Below are 19,740 nucleotides of genomic sequence, written 5' to 3'. Positions count from 1 at the left end.
GTGAGGCAGGGCAGGAGCAGAGGCATTAATAACCATGAGTGTAAAAAAAGGAGGGTAGGAGTGGAGGGATGGTCAGAGTTCCTTGCTTTGCCATGATCAGCAGACAGGGTTTGGTAGGCAGCCAAGGACAAGCTGTTGTCCCCCCTAAGACAATGGCCTTTCTACTTCCTCCTGGTGGAACACTTCTTTTTCCTGCTGCTATTGCCTAGCCTCCCCTCCCTCTTCCACATCAAGCACTATTATTCTCTACAGGCTTATGTATTCAGTGATCCAACCCCACCTTTTCCCTGGGGCCAGGCTAGGAAAAGGTATCTAACCATGAACCCTTCCACTGTGCCTGGGCAGGCAAGGTGCTGCACTTTGCTCCCTTCAGCCTGCAGTGATGGGGGCCATGCAGCATCAAGCCACTAGTGAAAGGGAAAAAATGTGGAGACCCTATGTCACTCTCCATGGTAATCTGCTCCCCTAGGAAGCCCTTAAGTTTTAGGCTAGTACTAGTTATGGAGTCAGTTTCACTGGCAGGTTCTCACTTTCACAGGCGGCCTGTTGCAGGGCCAAATGCTTGTCTGGCAGGGTACCCTGGGAAAGCCCGCCCTGCTGTATGTCCCCTTGTAACCCTGCACTCAGCAGCGGGGCAGCGCTGCAGCCAACCTAGCTGCGACTGTAGTAAGAGGGGGCAAGTTATGTTTGCTGCAGGGCTGCGCCCCTTCCTGCTGTGCGCCTGCAGAGGCGGGGAGATGCAGCTGGCATTGAAGCGAACGGCAAAGCTCCCATGGATTTCACAGACTGTCATGCGTGCACCCCTACCCCGCTTCTCCTCCTTTGTAGAGCGCAGCAGGCGCTGGGACGCGATTAACCGGCTTTGGGCGGGCTGCCCCTCCCCGGGAGAATGGAACGCTGGGTCGGCAGGCGCGAGCCAGGGCCGCCGGGCAGCCACCGCAGCTGCTCGGCGGGCGCCTGGCGGCCTCGGGCGGCGCCTCCCCAAGCGCGCGCGGCGGTGAACTGCGGCGGAGCGGGAGGGATGCGCACGTGGAGCGTGTTTACAAAGGGAGCTGGGACGGGGAGGCGGCCCCGCTTTACCCCACCCAGGCACGGCCCGGGGAGGGGACGGGGGAGGGGGGGTCCCGACCGCGCTCCCCCGCCTCCGGCTGCGGACAATGAGGCGGAAGGCGGCACGTTAGGCAGGGAAGCGCCTTGAGCCGCGGCTGCAGCTTTCCGCGCTGCGACTACTCAGGTAGGAGAAGGCGGAGGGCCGGAGCCGCTGGCGGCGCTCGGCCCTTTAACCCAGGCACGGAAGCGCCGCCGCGCAAGGCAGCGGCGATTGGTCTAGGCGGAGGAGGAGCCCGCCGCGGCCGGGGGGGGGGCGTGACCGCCCGCCCGCCAGCCCGCCCCTGTGGCTAAGGGCGGGCCGCGCTCTCCAGCCTGGGAGCGCCCCAGCTATGGAGCGGCGCGGCGGGGGTCGCCCTGCTTCCCCCCACGGGAACCCCTGGACAACCCCGGGAACCTCTGTCCGGCGCAGGCGAGGAAGGAAGTGGGTTGGCAGCATCGCCCGCGCCCCATGGTCCCTGCTCCGGCGCCGGGGGAATGGCGCTTAGAGGAAAACAAGGGGCTGTGCCTGGTTGCGGGGGCGGGGAACCCCTTCGTGATCTCTCCGCGTGGGGGGGGGGAGCGCTCAGCTGCCTGTGCCCTCGGCCGCCCTCTTTCCGGGGGCGTTGGAGATGGGGAGCTGCAGGCCCGGGGCACAGCGCCGCTACGAGGCTCGTAATAGCGATCGTACTTCGTGCGTGAACCAGTGAATCCTCCCAAAAAAGGAAAGGAGGACTTGGGGCACCTTAGAGACTAACACATTTATTAGAGCATAAGCTTTCGTGAGCTATGCATCGGATGAAGTGAGCTGTAGCTCACGGAAGCTTATGCTCTAATAAATGTGTTAGTCTCTAAGGTGCCCCAAGTCCTCCTTTCCTTTTTGCGGATACAGACTAACACGGCTGCTCCTCTGAAACCTGAATCCTCCCAGTGTCCCGTCTGTGAAATAAACAGCCCAGCTTTGCAGCTGGTGTAACTGAAAACAAGGAGGCCAAGACCTTCATTTTCAAAAGTGACCCCTGATCGCGGGGGCTCCAAATTTCCAAAACCGAAGTGTGTGAAATCGGATCCTCAACCCTTGGACGCAGCGTCTGGGAATGTGGCCCTACAGGATTTGTGGCAAAGGTGTGAATGGAATCTAGGCGCTCTGACTCCACTCTCAGCCCTGCCTTCTAACCCCTGGGCAGACGAATAGGTTTTTTTAAAGAGGTGCTGTTATCTAGGCCAGTGGTTCTCAACCTTTCTAGACCGCTGTACCCCCTTCTGGAGTCTGGTTTGTCTTGAGGACCTCCAAGTGTCGCTTCAACTTAAAAACGACTTACTTACAAAATCAGACATCAGAATACAAAAAGTGTCTCAGCACGCAATTACTGAAAAATTGCTTACTTTCTGGTTTTTACCATATAAGTATACAATAAATCAGTTGCAATATAAATATTGTACTTGCATTTCAGTGTATAGTGTATATAGACCAGTATAAACAAGTCATTGCCTGTATAAAATACTGGTTTGTACTAACTTTGCTAGTGCTTTTTATGTAGCCGTTGTAAACCTAGGCGAATATCTAGATAAGTTGATGTACCCCCTGGAAGACCTCTGTGACTCAGAACAAATTAATTCAATTAAAAAAATCAATCTCGATTAATTACAGTTTTAATTGCAATGTTAATAATAGAATGCCAATTTGAATTTATTACCTACATTTTCAAATATATTTATCAATTACAACACAAAATACAAAGTGCACAGTACTCACTTTGTGTTATTTTATTACAAATATTTGCACTATTAAAAAGATCAGATAAATGGTGTTTTTCAGTTCACCTTATACAAGTACTATAGTGCAATCTCTTTATCAGGAAAGTGCATTTACAAATGTAGAATTGTTTTGTTACATAACTGCACTCAAAAACAAAACAATGAAACTTCAGAGCCTACAAGTCCACTCATTCCTATTTCTTGTTCAGCCAATCACTAAGACAAATAACTTTGTTTACATTTACGGGAGATAATGCTGCCTGCTACTTATTTACAAGTGAGAGTAGATGTTTCCATGTCACTGTTGTAGCCAGCATTGCAAGGTATTTATGTGCCAGATCTGGTAAACATTTGTATGCCCATTAGTGCAATCTACAAATCAAAGCACAATCTTTTGTTTATCTTTTTTTAGAGTGCAAATATCATTTGACAGCCCTACCGTACAATAAATCAAACTCTTCTGCCATCCCCAATTCAGAAAAGGGTGTGTACATCTGGCAGTGGTATTTGTGGTATAGTTGATGGGCTGACTTTTTTGTAAACCTTCTTGTCCTTTGTTGCATTTTCTTTTTCATACTTCTGAGAGTCCCAAATTCAGCTGGTTTTAGTGAGTATTGTTGCATTCTTTTATAAAGTCACATTGCAGGGGATGCATGAGAAGATGCACTAAATTTGTAGAGCTTGTCTTCTATCTGTTAATAAATTGTTTCCTGTATCAATATATCGGCCCTGGATTTTTTTTCATGTTCCCCGGCTTTCTGAAACTCCACCACACACTGAACTAGTTCTAGAGCATGAAAACAGCAAGGAGTTTCAGTGCTGGTGCTCTGCCTGCACAAGCTGTAAAGCAAGTGATTATGAATATATGCCATACTTTCAGGATGGGGGACTGTGTCATGGGAAGCAGTGACTCTGAAAAAGATTTGGGGGTCATGGTGGACGATCTGCTGAATATGAGCGCCCAGTGTGACACTGTGCCCAAAAGAGCAAATATGATCCTGGGATGCATAAACAGGAGAATTTTGAGTAGTAGAGAGGTTAGTTTACTTCTGTATTGGGACTGGTGCAACCACTACTGGAACACCATGAATTGTGGGCACTAGAGCTGGACACAAAGGACGTTGGAAAATTGAAGCGGGTTCAGAGAAGAGCAAAGAGAATGGTTAAAGGACTACTTATGGTGCCAGAGAGACTGCTATGAGAGGAAATGGACCAGATTGGGTCAGTCTGTACATTTCCAGTGCTTTCTGCACTCCGGCCGCACCTGAGGTTTCTTGTCCTGTCCAATTCCCTTAATCTTTCTCCAGATCTGTGCTAATCACCATAGTATCTGAGTTTATTTTTTTTTCCACTGTTCTAAGTTGTGGTATCCAGGGATGCGCATGCCTCCCGTCCCACGGGAATTATTAGTGGGAAGAGGGAACTTAAATTTAAAAAAAAAAAGGAATTGGGAGTGTGGAAGTTCTTCAGCCCAGCAGAAGGTCAGGCAGTGTGGTCAGCAGTAACTGTTTTCTTATTGCGGCTGTCCATAGCATTTTCCACTACATGCATCCAATGAAGTGGGTATTCACCCATGAAAGCTTATGCTCCAATATGTCTGTAAGTCTATAGAGTGCCGCAGGACTCTTTGCAGCATTAGCAGAGAATCCTCTAGTTCTTTATCTGTGTGGGCAAGAAAGGAATGAAGGGAGGGTCCAGGAATACATAGACTGGCTGTTGTCAAGGCCAGCTCCCTGTTATGTATGGGCTGTCATGGTAGCAATGCTGTATTTTGGTGTCACGGTGGAACCCGTGAACAATAGTCACTTTTTGAACCGTTGTGATATCGCGTACTGTGGAAGAGGGAGATTATTTGTGGGAGGGGAGAGATGTGGGGAAGTTCCTTTGAACATTTAAATACTTCTCCAACCTTTCCTTTCCTCTAGGGAGTATTGATTCATCACCTGAAGTTTAGATTTATATGCCTAGCCAAATAATTTTGGAGTTAGCTTGTGCTCTTGAGTGTCTTTGCATCACGTGCTGGTTATTACCTCTAATTAGAGAGCTGATAATATAGACCTGTACATCAAGCTGTGCAAAGTATGTCCTCTGGATTACAACAGAGTGTATTTATTCAAAAGCCTTCGAGCAGCATCTTCTGCAGGCGTTAATATGGTGGTACAGTTGCGTGCTGCAGGAAACCTCTATGTGATTAAAGCTAGCTGGCGGCCAGTGATACTCAGCTTGTGGCTCTAGAGGGCCCTGGATATATCGCTTGTGAAATGCACAGTCTGATCGGAATCCTTCATGTGCTGGCTGTTCTTGGGGTCGGAACAGTGGTTGCATAAATGTTTCCCATACAGGAGTACTCTCCTTGCTGCCTGACACATTTAAGTGCGTAGGACTTGCTAAGATCAAAATGTAATGTCTGTTCTTATCAGTTTAATATCTGATATGTCCTTTATTTGAGGACTGTATATTTAATTGATTTTTGAAACAGGAGGATGGAAGAGGAGCTTGCTTTGTCCACCCCATGCATTGACCAGGTATTGCAGTGTTTCCAGAAATGGTGCATCTCCTTTTTGGGGGAGGGGGCTAGGGGGGAGTAAGGAAGAGAGAGAGAGAGGCCAATGTTCTGTCAAATGGTGGTGTAGAAGCAAAAAGCAGTCATGGTGGAACATGGGATTAAGTTGCAATGTTGCATCACTGAGACTTTACCACATTAGTTTCATGCAATACCACAACCAAATACCCTGAAGCAGTGTTGGGATGTCTTACAGGAATTATTTGGTGGCTCTCTGTGATAGGGATGATTGCTACTGATTTTGTTCTATACAGATTTTGTGCGTCACTTATGGCAAATCATTGAAGGTTTCCTAGGTAGGGAGATTCACTGCAGTTAAGAACCTCAGTGTGTCTGTGTCTGCCTTACTTCTCCAATGGCAGAAATATGAACTGATCCTTGGAGCTGTTGATGCAGCCTGCTTTCCTTTTGACAATTCTCAGGCTGACCCCTGGTCCAGTAACTGCTGGGAGTGGGGGGAACAAGTCACCCAGGAGCATGTATCCAGGGGAAGGACCAGGGAATGCTTAAACCTAGGCTGGTATTAGATGGTAGGTGTAAGAGAAGATTGGACTGCATCTGTGTGGACAATGGGACGTTGAGTTGCGGTGCTGCAATGGGCAAAGTAAGTGGAGGTGGGATGGGGATAGCAGCATTTGGGAAGCATCTCTGGTTTGGAAGAGGGATAGAGGAGTAGACGATGCATGTACTTGTCAGCTCTCTGAAGAGGTTAAGCAAGTACATAATAATAATACTGAAGGAGGAGACCCTATGCATTTTAATGAAGATAGTGAGTTTAAAAAAATGTAGGCTCTGGCTCCTGCCCATTCTTGTTAATTGCATCTTTCAGTTGCAGTAACTTCTCCTTGGTGAACACTACTCACCATTGCCACCTTTGGCCAACCGATAATTTTTTACTCTTCCACTATTATGGAAATGAGAATTTCTTGTCCACTCCGATAAATAGGTTTATGAAAGCCTTTTAATAAATCGCTTGTTATTTATCTTGGGATCATGGTTTAAACCCATCACTCTGGCGGTCCACATGGACAGTCTGTTCTCCAGAGACTGTTGACTAGATCCTAGTCTGAGATGTTATCTGGTTTCACCTTTGTAACTACAATGAAGGTTAAGAAAAACGCGGCTTTGTGTGATTTTTGTGAAAAGTACATTAGTGGCTTAAGGAGGGGAATGGAATAGGAGGATGTTGACTCAAATCCACTCTTGAGTCCTATAATTCCTTAAAGGAAATAGAAAACTAAAAAGACAGTTGATGTTACTGTTACCTTCACTTGCAAAGTGAGGGAATGAACATATTAAATTGACAAAACTTTTCTTAAAGGAGAACTGAAATTTAATATAGGAGATTCTAATAATTTCACCTAATTACAAAAAAAGACTCAGTCACTTACAGAAAAAATCTCCTTGGTCCCAAGGCAATATTTATATGGCTGATATCAGTTGTGGCTATCCCCTTCCCCTCTGACTTGCAGTTCAGTTCCTTCCAACCTACCCCTGAAAAAACTCTTTTCTCTCTGCTCCGTTTTCACTCAGTCTCTGGACACCTCATCTTCTCTCTTGAAGTTTAATGTTCCTGTACCTGATGGCCCAGCCCACCTCTAAGGGCCAGGTTTTCAAAGGAGCTCAACCTCTACTTAGGCACCAACGTCCTGATTCAGGAAAGCAGCAGGTATTCCTGAGAGTACTATAATCACATGTTTAAAGTTAAGCACATGCCAAAGTGCTGTTCTGAATAGAAATGGACTTCAGTACATGCTAAAGTGCTCTTGTGAAGTGCAAAATCAACGAGGAGTTCTTGTGGCACCTTAAAGATTAACTAATTTATTTGGGCATAAGCTTTCGTAGGCTAAAGCCCACTTCATCAGATGCATGGAGTAGAAAATACAGTAGCAGGTATATATACACAGTACATGAAAAGATGGGAGTTGCCTTACCGAGTGGGGGGGGGTCAGTTCTAATGAGACAGTTCAATTAAAATGGGCTATTATCAACATGAGGAAAATCACTTTTGTAGTGGTAATGAGGGTGGCCCATTTCAAATAGTTGACAAGAAGGAGTGAGTAACAATATGGGGAAATTAGTTTTTGTAGTGACCCATCCACTCCCAGTCTTTATTCAGGCTCAGTTTGACAGTATCCAGTTTGCAAATTAATTCCAGTTCTGCAGTTTCTCGTTGGAGTCTGTTTTTGAAGTTTTTTTGTTGCCACTTTTAAGTCGGTTATTGAGTGTCCAGGGAGATTGAAGTGTTCTCCTACTGGTTTTTGAATGTTATATTCCTGATGTCAGATTTGTGTCCATTTATTCTTTTGCATACATGGCAGAGGGGCATTGCTGGCACATGATGGCATATATCACATTGGTAGATGTGCAGGTGAATGAGCCCTTGATGGTGTGGCTGATGTGGTTAGGTGAAGTGCGGTTTCAAAAGAGTGCCGAATATTCAAAAGAGCTCAGCACTTGGAATGCAGTTGGAAGATCTGGGCCCTTATTTTAGTGCCTAACGGGAGCTGAGCTGTTTTGAAAATCCAGCCCGGAATTTCAACTCCTAGTTGAGTAATTTCTGACCCTTGCTGGAAATCAAACTCTGGTACAAGCCTGTATGAAAGGGAACTGGGCAGAGTCTGGAACTCTCCAGTTCTCTTCTGAGTGTTGCAATCTGGAATTTTATGGATGCTTGAATACTGTCAGTTACTGGTAGCATGTCTCATGCTCCTTCCCCCTCGCTGTGTTAGGGCCTGTGTACATGGAGCTCTAGTGTGCGGCAAGCAGGGATGTGAATCCAGAGCACATTAACTTGCCACACACAAACTGGCCATGTGGACCCTGGTACCATGTGCTATAAGTTCTGTAGTGCACTTTGATGTATGTGGTAACAGAGTCCACTTGTCCAGTACATGACAGGCTACCATGCTGTAGATTTAAACCCTGGCTTGACATCCACTAAGTCTCTGTGTAGACAAGCCATTAGTCTCTCTGTTCCTTTTGCCATCTGACCAATACCACAGGAGAAGAGGACCACCCAGGAGGATTGTTTGTGTCGTTTAAGCTTTAGGGGAGAGGAGAGAGGAATGAGAGATATCACAGGCATTTCAAAATTCAGGTCATGTTTCCTAGTACTGTACTCTACCCTGCCACTTCTAAGTACATTACTGGATTGAGATGAAGTGGCATATTAGTGCTGAATTTCAGGTTAATAGAATTATGCCTTCAGAAACCTTACATGAAAATTAATCAGCTCATGCACCAATCTACTTGCCTACCCTTTGCCGTGATTGAGACTAATAGCAATGGGAAAAGATAACATTCACCTGTGTAAAAATAATAATTCTCTCTGGGTGAATGGAGACATTTTGCAAGGCTGATCTAATCATACGTTATATTGGTGACAGAACTGTGATGTCTAAGACTTTTTCACTTTAACTGTTAAATGTATCAAGTGAAAAAATGCCACTGTAAATTGCTGTAGGAACATGCCCCATCAATGCAAAAGGCCTAGATGTTGCCCCTGTTCTTATGCCATCCAGAAAGGTGTCATGGTTATTTGTCTATAGCTACTTAATTATTTTTGTTGCCAAAATGTTAGAAGGAATGAATGCATTTGCTACTTTGAATTGAATGGCAACTGCAGTTTACTAGGTGAGGCTAAATGGAGCAGTTAAAATGATATAGAGGGAGTGACATATGCTAGATGCACGCTATGCAGAATGAAAAGGAGTACTTGTGGCACCTTAGAGACTAACAAATTTATTAGAGCATAAGCTTTCGTGAGCTACAGCTCACTTCATTGGATGCATTACGAAAGCTTATGCTCTAATAAATTTGTTAGTCTCTAAGGTGCCACAAGTACTCCTTTTCTTTTTGCGAACACAAACTAACACGGCTGCTACTCTGAAATCTATGCAGAATGTATTTTGTTTTGAAAAATCAGCATTGCTTCAGAAAGTTGAAAAGTTTGTGTGTTGACGTAGTGCAGTGTGGAGTCTTCGCAAAGGGATTTGTTCAGCCTGAAGGTATGTTTGAGTTTTGTAACAGGCTGGAAGAAAGAGCGAAGTATTAGTGTCACTAACTCAGAAATGGGAATAATGATGCTAGTGCGGCAGAGTCACTGAGCGTTAGCCTCTGCCTGCCTGTAAGAAATGCCTGGTAATTAATGAAGAGATGTTAACGACTTAAGTACCAAGTCACATGACTCCTCCAGACTGCCACTAAAAGACTCCCTGGAATCAGATTTCAACTGCAGGGGGCTGATCCCAGTCATGTGTATTGAATCAAAAGCTAACTTCGCAGGAGATTCATCCAACGAAATTATAAGAGTTCTGTAGCAATTTTTGGCCCATTTTGGGGAGATATTTTTGTCTTTCCTGAACTGTAAGACTTTCATGGCATGGAATCGTAATAGCCCTCAGTGCTCTGTTTAATGCTTTCATCCCATCTTCATCAGTTCATCCAGACGCTTCCTGAAAGAATGGGGGCAGGCGCATTAGCCATCTGTGTGAGTACAGACTGTCTGTTGTATGGTGTGATTACTCCGAGTATGCAGAGGGAGGCCTCTTCCAGCCACTAGTTTATTAAACTGCGTATACTTAACAATGGGTTTCAGAGTAGCAGCCGTGTTAGTCTGTATTCGCAAAAAGAAAAGGAGAACTTGTGGCACCTTAGAGACTAACAAATTTACGCATTTGCAGGGGAAGATGTTGGATAGTATCAGTATGTCTCAGATTGGCTGGCTTACTTTTTTATCTTTCAAATCTAAACTAACCAATCACTGTGGATCCAGTCAGGATTTTCCTCTTCTGCTCCATCCACTACATCCTTGCACTGTGAGCGATTGTTAATTTCATGGGGGGAGATGAGTGAATATTTCCTAGTTTTTCTCACTTTTACTCTGAATTGAAATGCAAGCGCTCTCTCTCTCCTGTTTATATTAGACACCCTGTCTCGGAGGCTCTTACACTGGGAGCATGATACATATACTAGAACTGAAATGTTTTTGGTTGATTCAGGAAACTAAAATGGTATGATTGGTATTTCTCCTCTCTTGTTTTTGCTCTAGTCTTTTCGCTATATTTTATGTTTAGATGACCTGTTGCCCCTTCAAAACAGTGTCTAGTGATGGTGAAATTGATTGACAGTGTTGTTTTTTAACCACAGGCCAACTGCAACATGTAGTTTAATTAAGATAAATTGAAAAGGGAAGATGTGAAAAAACATTGTTTCTGAAGTGTGTGACTTGTCTTCTAAAATTCATACTGCTGTCTTTTGTTTCACTCTGCAATGCCATTAAGCAAAAGTAGTTAAGTGGGCCAATCATTTATAGCTTTATCTAAAAAAAGCAACTGGTTACAGGAATCAGTGAATTTAAAAAAGAGAAGTATACCCATATTTTGAATTTTTTTTTTCTCAACTGAGACTAGGTAGGATTCAGTCTGCTGCTTAGAGACTGCCACAGGGAATGATAGGTTTCAGAGTAGCAGCCATGTAAGTCTGTATCCGCAAAAAGAAAAGGAGGACTTGTGGCACCTTAGAGACTAACAAATTTATTTGAACATAAGTTTTCGTGAGCTACAGCTCACTTCATCAGATGCATTCCACAGGGAATGGTTTCTTATCACTTAAGTAGGGGTTTTTCTTTCTGCTAGAGGCAAGACTTTTTTATATTTTACATACTTAAGTCTAACAAAGATTTATAAATATGTCAGGAATTACACAGGATATGTCAGCTTTAAACAATTTCCTTTTTCTAGTCTCTGTTAAAGGATAGGACTGGGAGATTTGAATTCTGTTCCTGGATCTTTTACAGACTTCCCTTGTAAACTTGAGCAACACACCTCACCCCTCGGGGCTTCAGTTTCCCCATTGTGAAATCGAAATGGGTTGCCACTTACCAGCCAATGATTCTTTGAGGCTAAGAAGAAAAGGAGTACTTGTGGCACCTTAGAGACTAACAAATTTATTAGAGCATAAGCTTTCGTGAGCTACAGCTCACTTCATCGGATGAGGCTAAGCACATGCATAAGAGTTTACAAGTTTGAGGCCTTTACTGGAAAAGCGTTTCAAGATCCTCTGATGGAAGTATTATTATTTATTTGTCTGGTCCTTACAACCCAATCTTTGCACTGGCATATATCTTAAATGAAAATAGCTTATGGTACTCACTTGTAATTCTCATAAGAAATATTATTTCTTAAATGGCATCTTGGCAACAGTCAGTGGAAGCTGGAACTTGAACATTAACTATACTTATTTATCATATGTATTTTTAAGGTGATCGTTACTACATAATTTTTAATTATGTTGACTTAAACCCTTTCTCAAAAGTATGGAATATTTATAACTTGTTCCATAGCCTTAGATACACAAGCAACATCTTCTGTATATGTCAGACCAACACAGTCCAAGAAAGTCATTTATATACCAAATAGAATGAAGTTGCCAAGTCCTGGTATCAAATAGATGATTCTAGTACACATTTCCTCAGAGAAGCTGTGCTTAGCAAAAAGATGCAACAATCTTGGTAAGAAACAATTAATGCAGATTCTGTCTTGTACCGGGAACAAGGTACAGCCTGGCTTAATAGCAAAGTCTGGGCAAGTGTTCAAGTTAGTTAATGAGGTGGAATTGAAACATCTTGTTGCATTTAAAGAGATTAGAAAATAGTCATGTTTATTTGAAAACAAAATCATCAGTGTGAGTATTGTTAAATTGCTCTGTCCCTATATGTTGTAACGTACAAATCACAGACAAGACTTGAGACATTTCTACCAGGTGTCAGCGAGGTATCAGTGCTTGTTATCAATACATTCCCAGATTCCGCTGTTACTTATGAGCCACACTTTGAATTCCATTATGTCATGGATCATGGCCACAGGTCTTGTTAACTGCTAATAAACTTGATGCCAGAAATACGTGCAAACACTTTTTTAAATATGCTGGTTGAATGGATTTAGGTGAGTTATATTCTGCTTACCTATAATAAATAAACCAAAGATGATGTGATGTATGGTGCGTTAAGCTACTGCTAGATGAAAAGAGTTCCTCTTTCAACAGCAAGCTACCCTATCTTGGTTTCAGAGTAGCAGCCGTGTTAGTCTGTATTCGCAAAAAGAAAAGGAGTACTTGTGGCACCTTAGAGACTAACAAATTTATTAGAGCATAAGCTTTCGTGAGCTACAGCTCACTTCATCGGATGCATTTGGTGGAAAAAACAGAGGAGAGATTTATATACACACACACACAGAGAACATGAAACAATGGGTTTATCATACACACTGTAAGGAGAGTGATCACTTAAGATAAGCCATCACCAACAGCAGGGGGGGGAAGGAGGAAAACCTTTCATGGTGACAAGCAGGTAGGCTAATTCCAGCAGTTAACAAGAATATCAGAGGAACAGTGGGGGGTGGGGTGGGAGGGAGAAATACCATGGGGAAATAGTTTTACTTTGTGTAATGACTCATCCATTCCCAGTCTCTATTCAAGCCTAAGTTAATTGTATCCAGTTTGCAAATTAATTCCAATTCAGCAGTCTCTCGTTGGAGTCTGTTTTGAAGCTTTTTTGTTGAAGTATAGCCACTCTTAGGTCTGTGATCGAGTGACCAGAGAGATTGAAGTGTTCTCCAACTGGTTTTTGAATGTTATAATTCTTGACGTCTGATTTGTGTCCATTCATTCTTTTGCGTAGAGACTGTCCAGTTTGGCCAATGTACATGGCAGAGGGGCATTGCTGGCACATGATGGCATATATCACATTGGTAGATGCGCAGGTGAACGAGCCTCTGATAGTGTGGCTGATGTGATTAGGCCCTATGATGGTATCCCCTGAATAGATATGTGGACAGAGTTGGCAACGGGCTTTGTTGCAAGGATAGTCTCTACGTAAAAGAATGAATGGACACAAATCAGACGTCAAGAATTATAACATTCAAAAACCAGTTGGAGAACACTTCAATCTCTCTGGTCACTCGATCACAGACCTAAGAGTGGCTATACTTCAACAAAAAAGCTTCAAAAACAGACTCCAACGAGAGACTGCTGAATTGGAATTAATTTGCAAACTGGATACAATTAACTTAGGCTTGAATAGAGACTGGGAATGGATGAGTCATTACACAAAGTAAAACTATTTCCCCATGGTATTTCTCCCTCCCACCCCACCCCCCACTGTTCCTCTGATATTCTTGTTAACTGCTGGAATTAGCCTACCTGCTTGTCACCATGAAAGGTTTTCCTCCTTCCCCCCCCTGCTGTTGGTGATGGCTTATCTTAAGTGATCACTCTCCTTACAGTGTGTATGATAAACCCATTGTTTCATGTTCTCTGTGTGTGTGTATATAAATCTCTCCTCTGTTTTTTCCACCAAATGCATCCGATGAAGTGAGCTGTAGCTCACGAAAGCTTATGCTCTAATAAATTTGTTAGTCTCTAAGGTGCCACAAGTACTCCTTTTCTTTTTGCGAATACAGACTAACACGGCTGCTACTCTGAAACCTGTGATTATGCAAGGCACTGAATTTAGCCGTATAGAGTGGAAATCTGTCAACTTCATGAAAAAACTCGCACAGATACAGACAGACATCATCTTCCTCTCCAAATGCAAACAGATGGACATCATACCGAAAGGACTGAAGGTAAAAAATCCATTACAATCTACATACCACACAGACTATGCTGACAGCTTGTGCCACACACTCTCAAGGAAACTGCGGAACCACCTGATCAACATCCTCTACAGCAAACAGGGAAAGATTAAGAATGAGCTCTCAAAACTGGATACTCTCATAAAGAACCAACCTTCCACACAAACTTCCTCGTGGCTGGACTTTACAAAAACTAGACAAGCCATTTACAAAACACACTTTGATTCTCTACAAAAGAAAAAGGACACTAAGCTATCTAAACTACTATATGCCACAAGGGGCCACAACAATGGTTCCCGTAACCCACCCAGCAATATTGTTAATCTATCCAACTATACTCTTAGCCCAGCGGAAGAATCTGTCCTATCTCGGGGCCTCTCCTTTTGCCCCTCCACCCCCACGAACATGATACAGTTCTGTGGTGACCTAGAATCCTATTTTCGACGTCTCAGACTCAAGGAATATTTCCAACACACCTCTGACCAACATATTAACCCACAGAGACCTTCCTGCCAACACTACAAAAAGAAGGATTCTAGGTGGACTCCTCCTGAAGGTCGAAACAGCAGCCTGGATTTCTACATAGACTGCTTCCGCCGACGTGCACGAGCTGAAATTGTGGAAAAGCAGCATCGCTTACCCCATAACCTCAGCCATGCAGAACACAGTGCCATCCACAGCCTCAGAAACAACTCTGACATCATAATCAAAAAGGCTGACAAAGGAGGTGCTGTCGTCATCATGAATAGGTCAGAGTATGAACAAGAGGCTACTAGGCAGCTCTCCAACACCACTTTCTACAAGCCATTACCCTCTGATCCCACTGAGAGTTACCAAAAGAAACTACAGCATTTGCTCAAGAAACTCCCTGAAAAAGCACAAGAACAAATCCGCACAGACACACCCCTGGAGCCAGGACCTGGGGTATTCTATCTGCTACCCAAGATCCATAAACCTGGAAATCCTGGACGCCCCATCATCTCAGGCATTGGCACCCTGACAGCAGGATTGTCTGGCTATGTAGACTCCCTCCTCAGGCCCTTCGTTACCAGCACTCCCAGCTATCTTCGAGACACCACCGATTTCCTGAGGAAACTACAGTCCATTGGTGATCTTCCTAAAAACACCATCCTAGCCACTATGGATGTAGAAGCCCTCTACACCAACATTCCACACAAAGATGGACTACAAGCCGTCAGGAACAGTATCCCCGATACTGTCACGGCTAACCTGGTGGCAGAACTTTGTGACTTTGTCCTGACCCATAACTATTTCACATTTGGTGACAATGTATACCTTCAAATCAGCGGCACTGCGATGGGTACCCGCATGGCCCCACAGTATGCCAACATTTTTATGGCTGACTTAGAACAACGCTTCCTCAGCTCTCGTTCCCTAATGCCCCTACTCTACTTGCGCTACATTGATGACATCTTCATCATCTGGACCCATGGAAAAGAAGCTCTTGAGGAATTCCACCATGATTTCAACAATTTCCATCCCACCATCAACCTCAGCCTGGACCAGTCCACACAAGAGATCCACTTCCTGGACACTACGGTGCTAATAAGCGATGGTCACATAAACACCACCCTATATCGGAAACCTACTGACCGCTATTCCTACCTACATGCCTCTAGCTTTCATCCAGATCATACCACTCGATCCATTGTCTACAGCCAAGCGCTACGATATAACCGCATTTGCTCCAACCCCTCAGACAGAGACAAACACCTACAAGATCTCTATCATGCATTCCTACAACTACAGTACCCACCTGCTGAAGTGAAGAAACAGATTGACAGAGCCAGAAGAGTACCCAGAAGTCACCTACTACAGGACAGGCCCAACAAAGAAAACAACAGAACGCCACTAGCCATCACCTTCAGCCCCCAACTAAAACCCCTCCAACGCATCATCAAGGATCTACAACCTATCCTGAAGGACGAGCCATCGCTCTCTCAGATCTTGGGAGACAGACCAGTCCTTGCTTACAGACAGCCCCCCAATCTGAAGCAAATACTCACCAGCAACCACACACCACACAACAGAACCACTAACCCAGGAACCTATCCTTGCAACAAAGCCCGTTGCCAACTCTGTCCACATATCTATTCAGGGGATACCATCATAGGGCCTAATCACATCAGCCACACCATCAGAGGCTCGTTCACCTGTGCATCTACCAATGTGATATATGCCATCATGTGCCAGCAATGCCCCTCTGCCATGTACATTGGCCAAACTGGACAGTCTCTACGTAAAAGAATGAATGGACACAAATCAGACGTCAAGAATTATAACATTCAAAAACCAGTTGGAGAACACTTCAATCTCTCTGGTCACTCGATCACAGACCTAAGAGTGGCTATACTTCAACAAAAAAGCTTCAAAAACAGACTCCAACGAGAGACTGCTGAATTGGAATTAATTTGCAAACTGGATACAATTAACTTAGGCTTGAATAGAGACTGGGAATGGATGAGTCATTACACAAAGTAAAACTATTTCCCCATGGTATTTCTCCCTCCCACCCCACCCCCCACTGTTCCTCTGATATTCTTGTTAACTGCTGGAATTAGCCTACCTGCTTGTCACCATGAAAGGTTTTCCTCCTTCCCCCCCCTGCTGTTGGTGATGGCTTATCTTAAGTGATCACTCTCCTTACAGTGTGTATGATAAACCCATTGTTTCATGTTCTCTGTGTGTGTGTATATAAATCTCTCCTCTGTTTTTTCCACCAAATGCATCCGATGAAGTGAGCTGTAGCTCACGAAAGCTTATGCTCTAATAAATTTGTTAGTCTCTAAGGTGCCACAAGTACTCCTTTTCTTTTTGCGAATACAGACTAACACGGCTGCTACTCTGAAACCTTGGTTTACATTGTTACCCTTATCTATTACTTACCTTGTTACCATTAGGTTTTTATCTGGACACTTTATCTTGTGGATTCTTTATTTCTTGCAGTCTTAAATCAAGGTGGGTTATCTTTCCAAAAGATAATGCTGTCGTTCAAACAGAAGTTATGGGCTTGATGCAGAAATTATTGGGTGAGGGAGGTTCTTTTCTCTGTGTTATAAAGGAGGTCAGACTCAGTGGTCAGAGTGGTCCCTTCTGGCCTTAAAATCGGAGTCTAAGTTGACGATTGAGATTTTGCAGCTGACCTATGTGATCTCTTCTGAGTCTGGCCCCCTGGCTACTGTAGCAGTATCGCTTGGATACTCAGCAGTGTATTATCCACCCTATCTCTTAGTTACAGATAAGTTGTGGATTTGGGCTCCTCCTCCTTACTTTCCTTTTCCTTTCTCTCCCCTTGTTCTCTGTCCTACCAGTTTATAATGTGCTACTTCATAGAGATTTTGTTGTGGATTAAAGTAAAACAAAACAAAAACCCAGCCCTGCAGACTGTTCTATTTCAAAACCCAAAAGCTTAATTCTTAACTGACATGCTTGTGCTGTAACTATGCAAATAAATGTAGAGTAAATGTGACTGACTGCTCTCTTTTCTTGTACTACCTTAAGCAAAGTAAATCAGCAGTGAAGCTGAAAGAAGACATGAAAAAGATAGCAGCACTGCCACTGAACAAGCAGAGGGACGATAGCTGTCAGAAGGTGTTCGGTGTGAGTCTCCAGGACCTCCAGCAGCAGGGACTTACCAAGAATGGCCTCCCAGCAGTGGTGTGGAATACAGTAGAATATCTGACCCAACATGGTAAAGTTAACACGGTCTCTTTCATTTAATAGTGTTATTTATGTAAGCTTCTGCAAAGGAAGTTTTCTGTTTATTTATTTTTGTTTATTTGGCATGAAAACTGAATTAAGTTGTGGATCAAACTGTGTGCTGAAAACAACACTGCATTTGGCTTTCCTTTCTTGGTTTGGTTGCCTTTATGTGGAAGTATATTCAAAGGGACATTCGCAAATGTAATCTGCTGTGTTGTAAAATGACTATAAAGAATCTGTTCATTTTATAATGTTTTTATAACTAGCCTTCCATTATTGCTTGATTAAAATTAACCAGATATGCCCATCATTTCTGACTCTAGGTCCTACATATAAACATAGTAGTGAATGTGTATGATAGTGAATAAAATGCCATGTGTAATTATAAGCCCCAGAATGGGCTTTTGGTTTTTATCAACTAGCACTGGAAGGTTTCATGTAAGCCTCTGAACTTCCAAAGTCTGCTTACATACATTTAAGTTGTAGAATAGAATGAACTTCTTTCTCAGCAGATAAAATGCACCTCTTTGCAGAGGGCCAATGAAGGCCATTGGTATGTATGCAAAGCCCTTCTGTGGCTCTTAAATGATTGGCTAAGCCTTGTGCTGGCCTGCTACATAGGAGTGAATTTCACCCTGTGAGAATTTACATCTTCTCGTCTGACCCTGGAGAGTGGCACAGTGTCCTTTTTTAAGGATCCTCCTTCATGCCTGCTTTTTAAAAGCCCTGTAACACTGGTTAAATTGCAGTGTTTTGGGTTTCCAGCCCACACTTTGAGAAAATAACCAAGCTTTTAAAAACAAACTCATAATAAGCTAACGGGGATTAATATAGGAGGTGAATTCCCAGTGCAATAGCTGTTCGTGATTAACTCTCAGCAAATAACTTTCCAAGTAGGTTAAGCTAAACAGGGACAAAGCACTCTTCTTCTGGAATAAGTGTCCACCTATAGTTATTTAGGAACATCCATTCCTGGATAATTCCACGGTCAGACAAGCCGTAAGATATTTCAGATGTGAGGGAAGAGGGAGAAATCAAGGGCCTGAGTCTCTTTTCACTTAAACTTGTATAACTCCATTTCAGTCACTAGAGGTACACTGGTATAAAAGTGGTGTGAGAGCTCAGTCACCCCCCAAGACCTTTTCATAACAGGTGATTTGTATGATTGCTGTTTGGGGCATGGTTTGGACCTCACTTTTGTTTAATTAATTTGGTTAGTGGGAAGAAGGGTTGATCATTTTTAGATTAATTTTCATTTTGCGTCATAGCAATGAGGAGGCCAATTTGGTAATATCTTGATGTAGTACTTGTAGCATGTACAATCCTTTGGAATTGGAGGCACAATACCAGTCCACTGGTATTATATTGTACATTGGAGAATGATTATGATTCTCTGCATACTTTATGGTGAAATCTTCCCATAACCCTTGAGAAGGTTAGTAATAAGTATTCCTCTGTTATATGCGTTGTGAAGGGCCAATAGTCTGCCCTTGGGAAGTAACATACAGTGCTTGGGCCAGATTCTCCACTACTTTGTCTGTCTGACACCAGGGGAGGGTCATTGTCATAAACAGCAGCGCAGTGGGGTCTCAAGCCACGTGTATTTTATAGTGCACCTGTATTACCCCATAAGCTTTCGTGAGCTACAGCTCACTTCATCGGCATCCGATGAAGTGAGCTGTAGCTCACGAAAGCTTATGCTCTAATAAATTTGTTTAGTCTCTAAGGTGCCACGGGTACTCCTTTTCTTTTTGCGAATACAGACTAACACGGCTGCTACTCTGAAACCTGTATTACCCCATGGCTAAAGTGTGGTCGGGGGCCGGGGATGAAGATTGACTGTTGCTAACTGGCATGAGAGAGCGTTGTGGTGATAGCACTGTGATAGCATACAGCAATGGCAGTAGGCTGGAAAACTCAATTGTTTTTGTAAGAAGGTTCCTAGAGCAGATGTTCCTGTGGATTTTTCTCCTC

General features: G+C 43.7%; 1 protein-coding gene and 1 pseudogene across 6 annotated transcripts in view; both read left to right on the top strand.

The window, feature by feature from the left end:
- The first annotated feature begins 1,081 nt into the window (after positions 1 to 1,081).
- FAM13A (family with sequence similarity 13 member A) overlaps positions 1,082 to 19,740 on the top strand; it is a 230,767-nt gene continuing 212,108 nt past the window's right edge. For 2 of the 6 annotated variants that reach the window (XM_043514126.1, XM_038398555.2), the window contains exons 1-2: positions 9,668 to 9,899; positions 17,566 to 17,755. In XM_043514126.1, coding sequence (XP_043370061.1) covers positions 9,825 to 9,899; positions 17,566 to 17,755 — 265 coding nt within the window. In that variant the 5' untranslated portion in view covers positions 9,668 to 9,824. Of the gene's footprint in view, positions 1,235 to 9,643; positions 9,900 to 17,565; positions 17,756 to 19,740 lie in introns of those variants that run through there. The other 4 variants (XM_038398558.2, XM_038398553.2, XM_043514127.1 and 1 more) reach the window with 4 other exon arrangements.
- Positions 5,192 to 5,403, top strand: LOC119855326 (annotated as a pseudogene).

Source organism: Dermochelys coriacea, chromosome 4 (genome assembly GCF_009764565.3).
Source record: "Dermochelys coriacea isolate rDerCor1 chromosome 4, rDerCor1.pri.v4, whole genome shotgun sequence".
NCBI lineage: Eukaryota > Metazoa > Chordata > Testudines > Dermochelyidae > Dermochelys > Dermochelys coriacea.
Note: the sequence above shows the minus strand (reverse complement) of the source record. Positions and strands in the feature narration are given on the sequence as shown.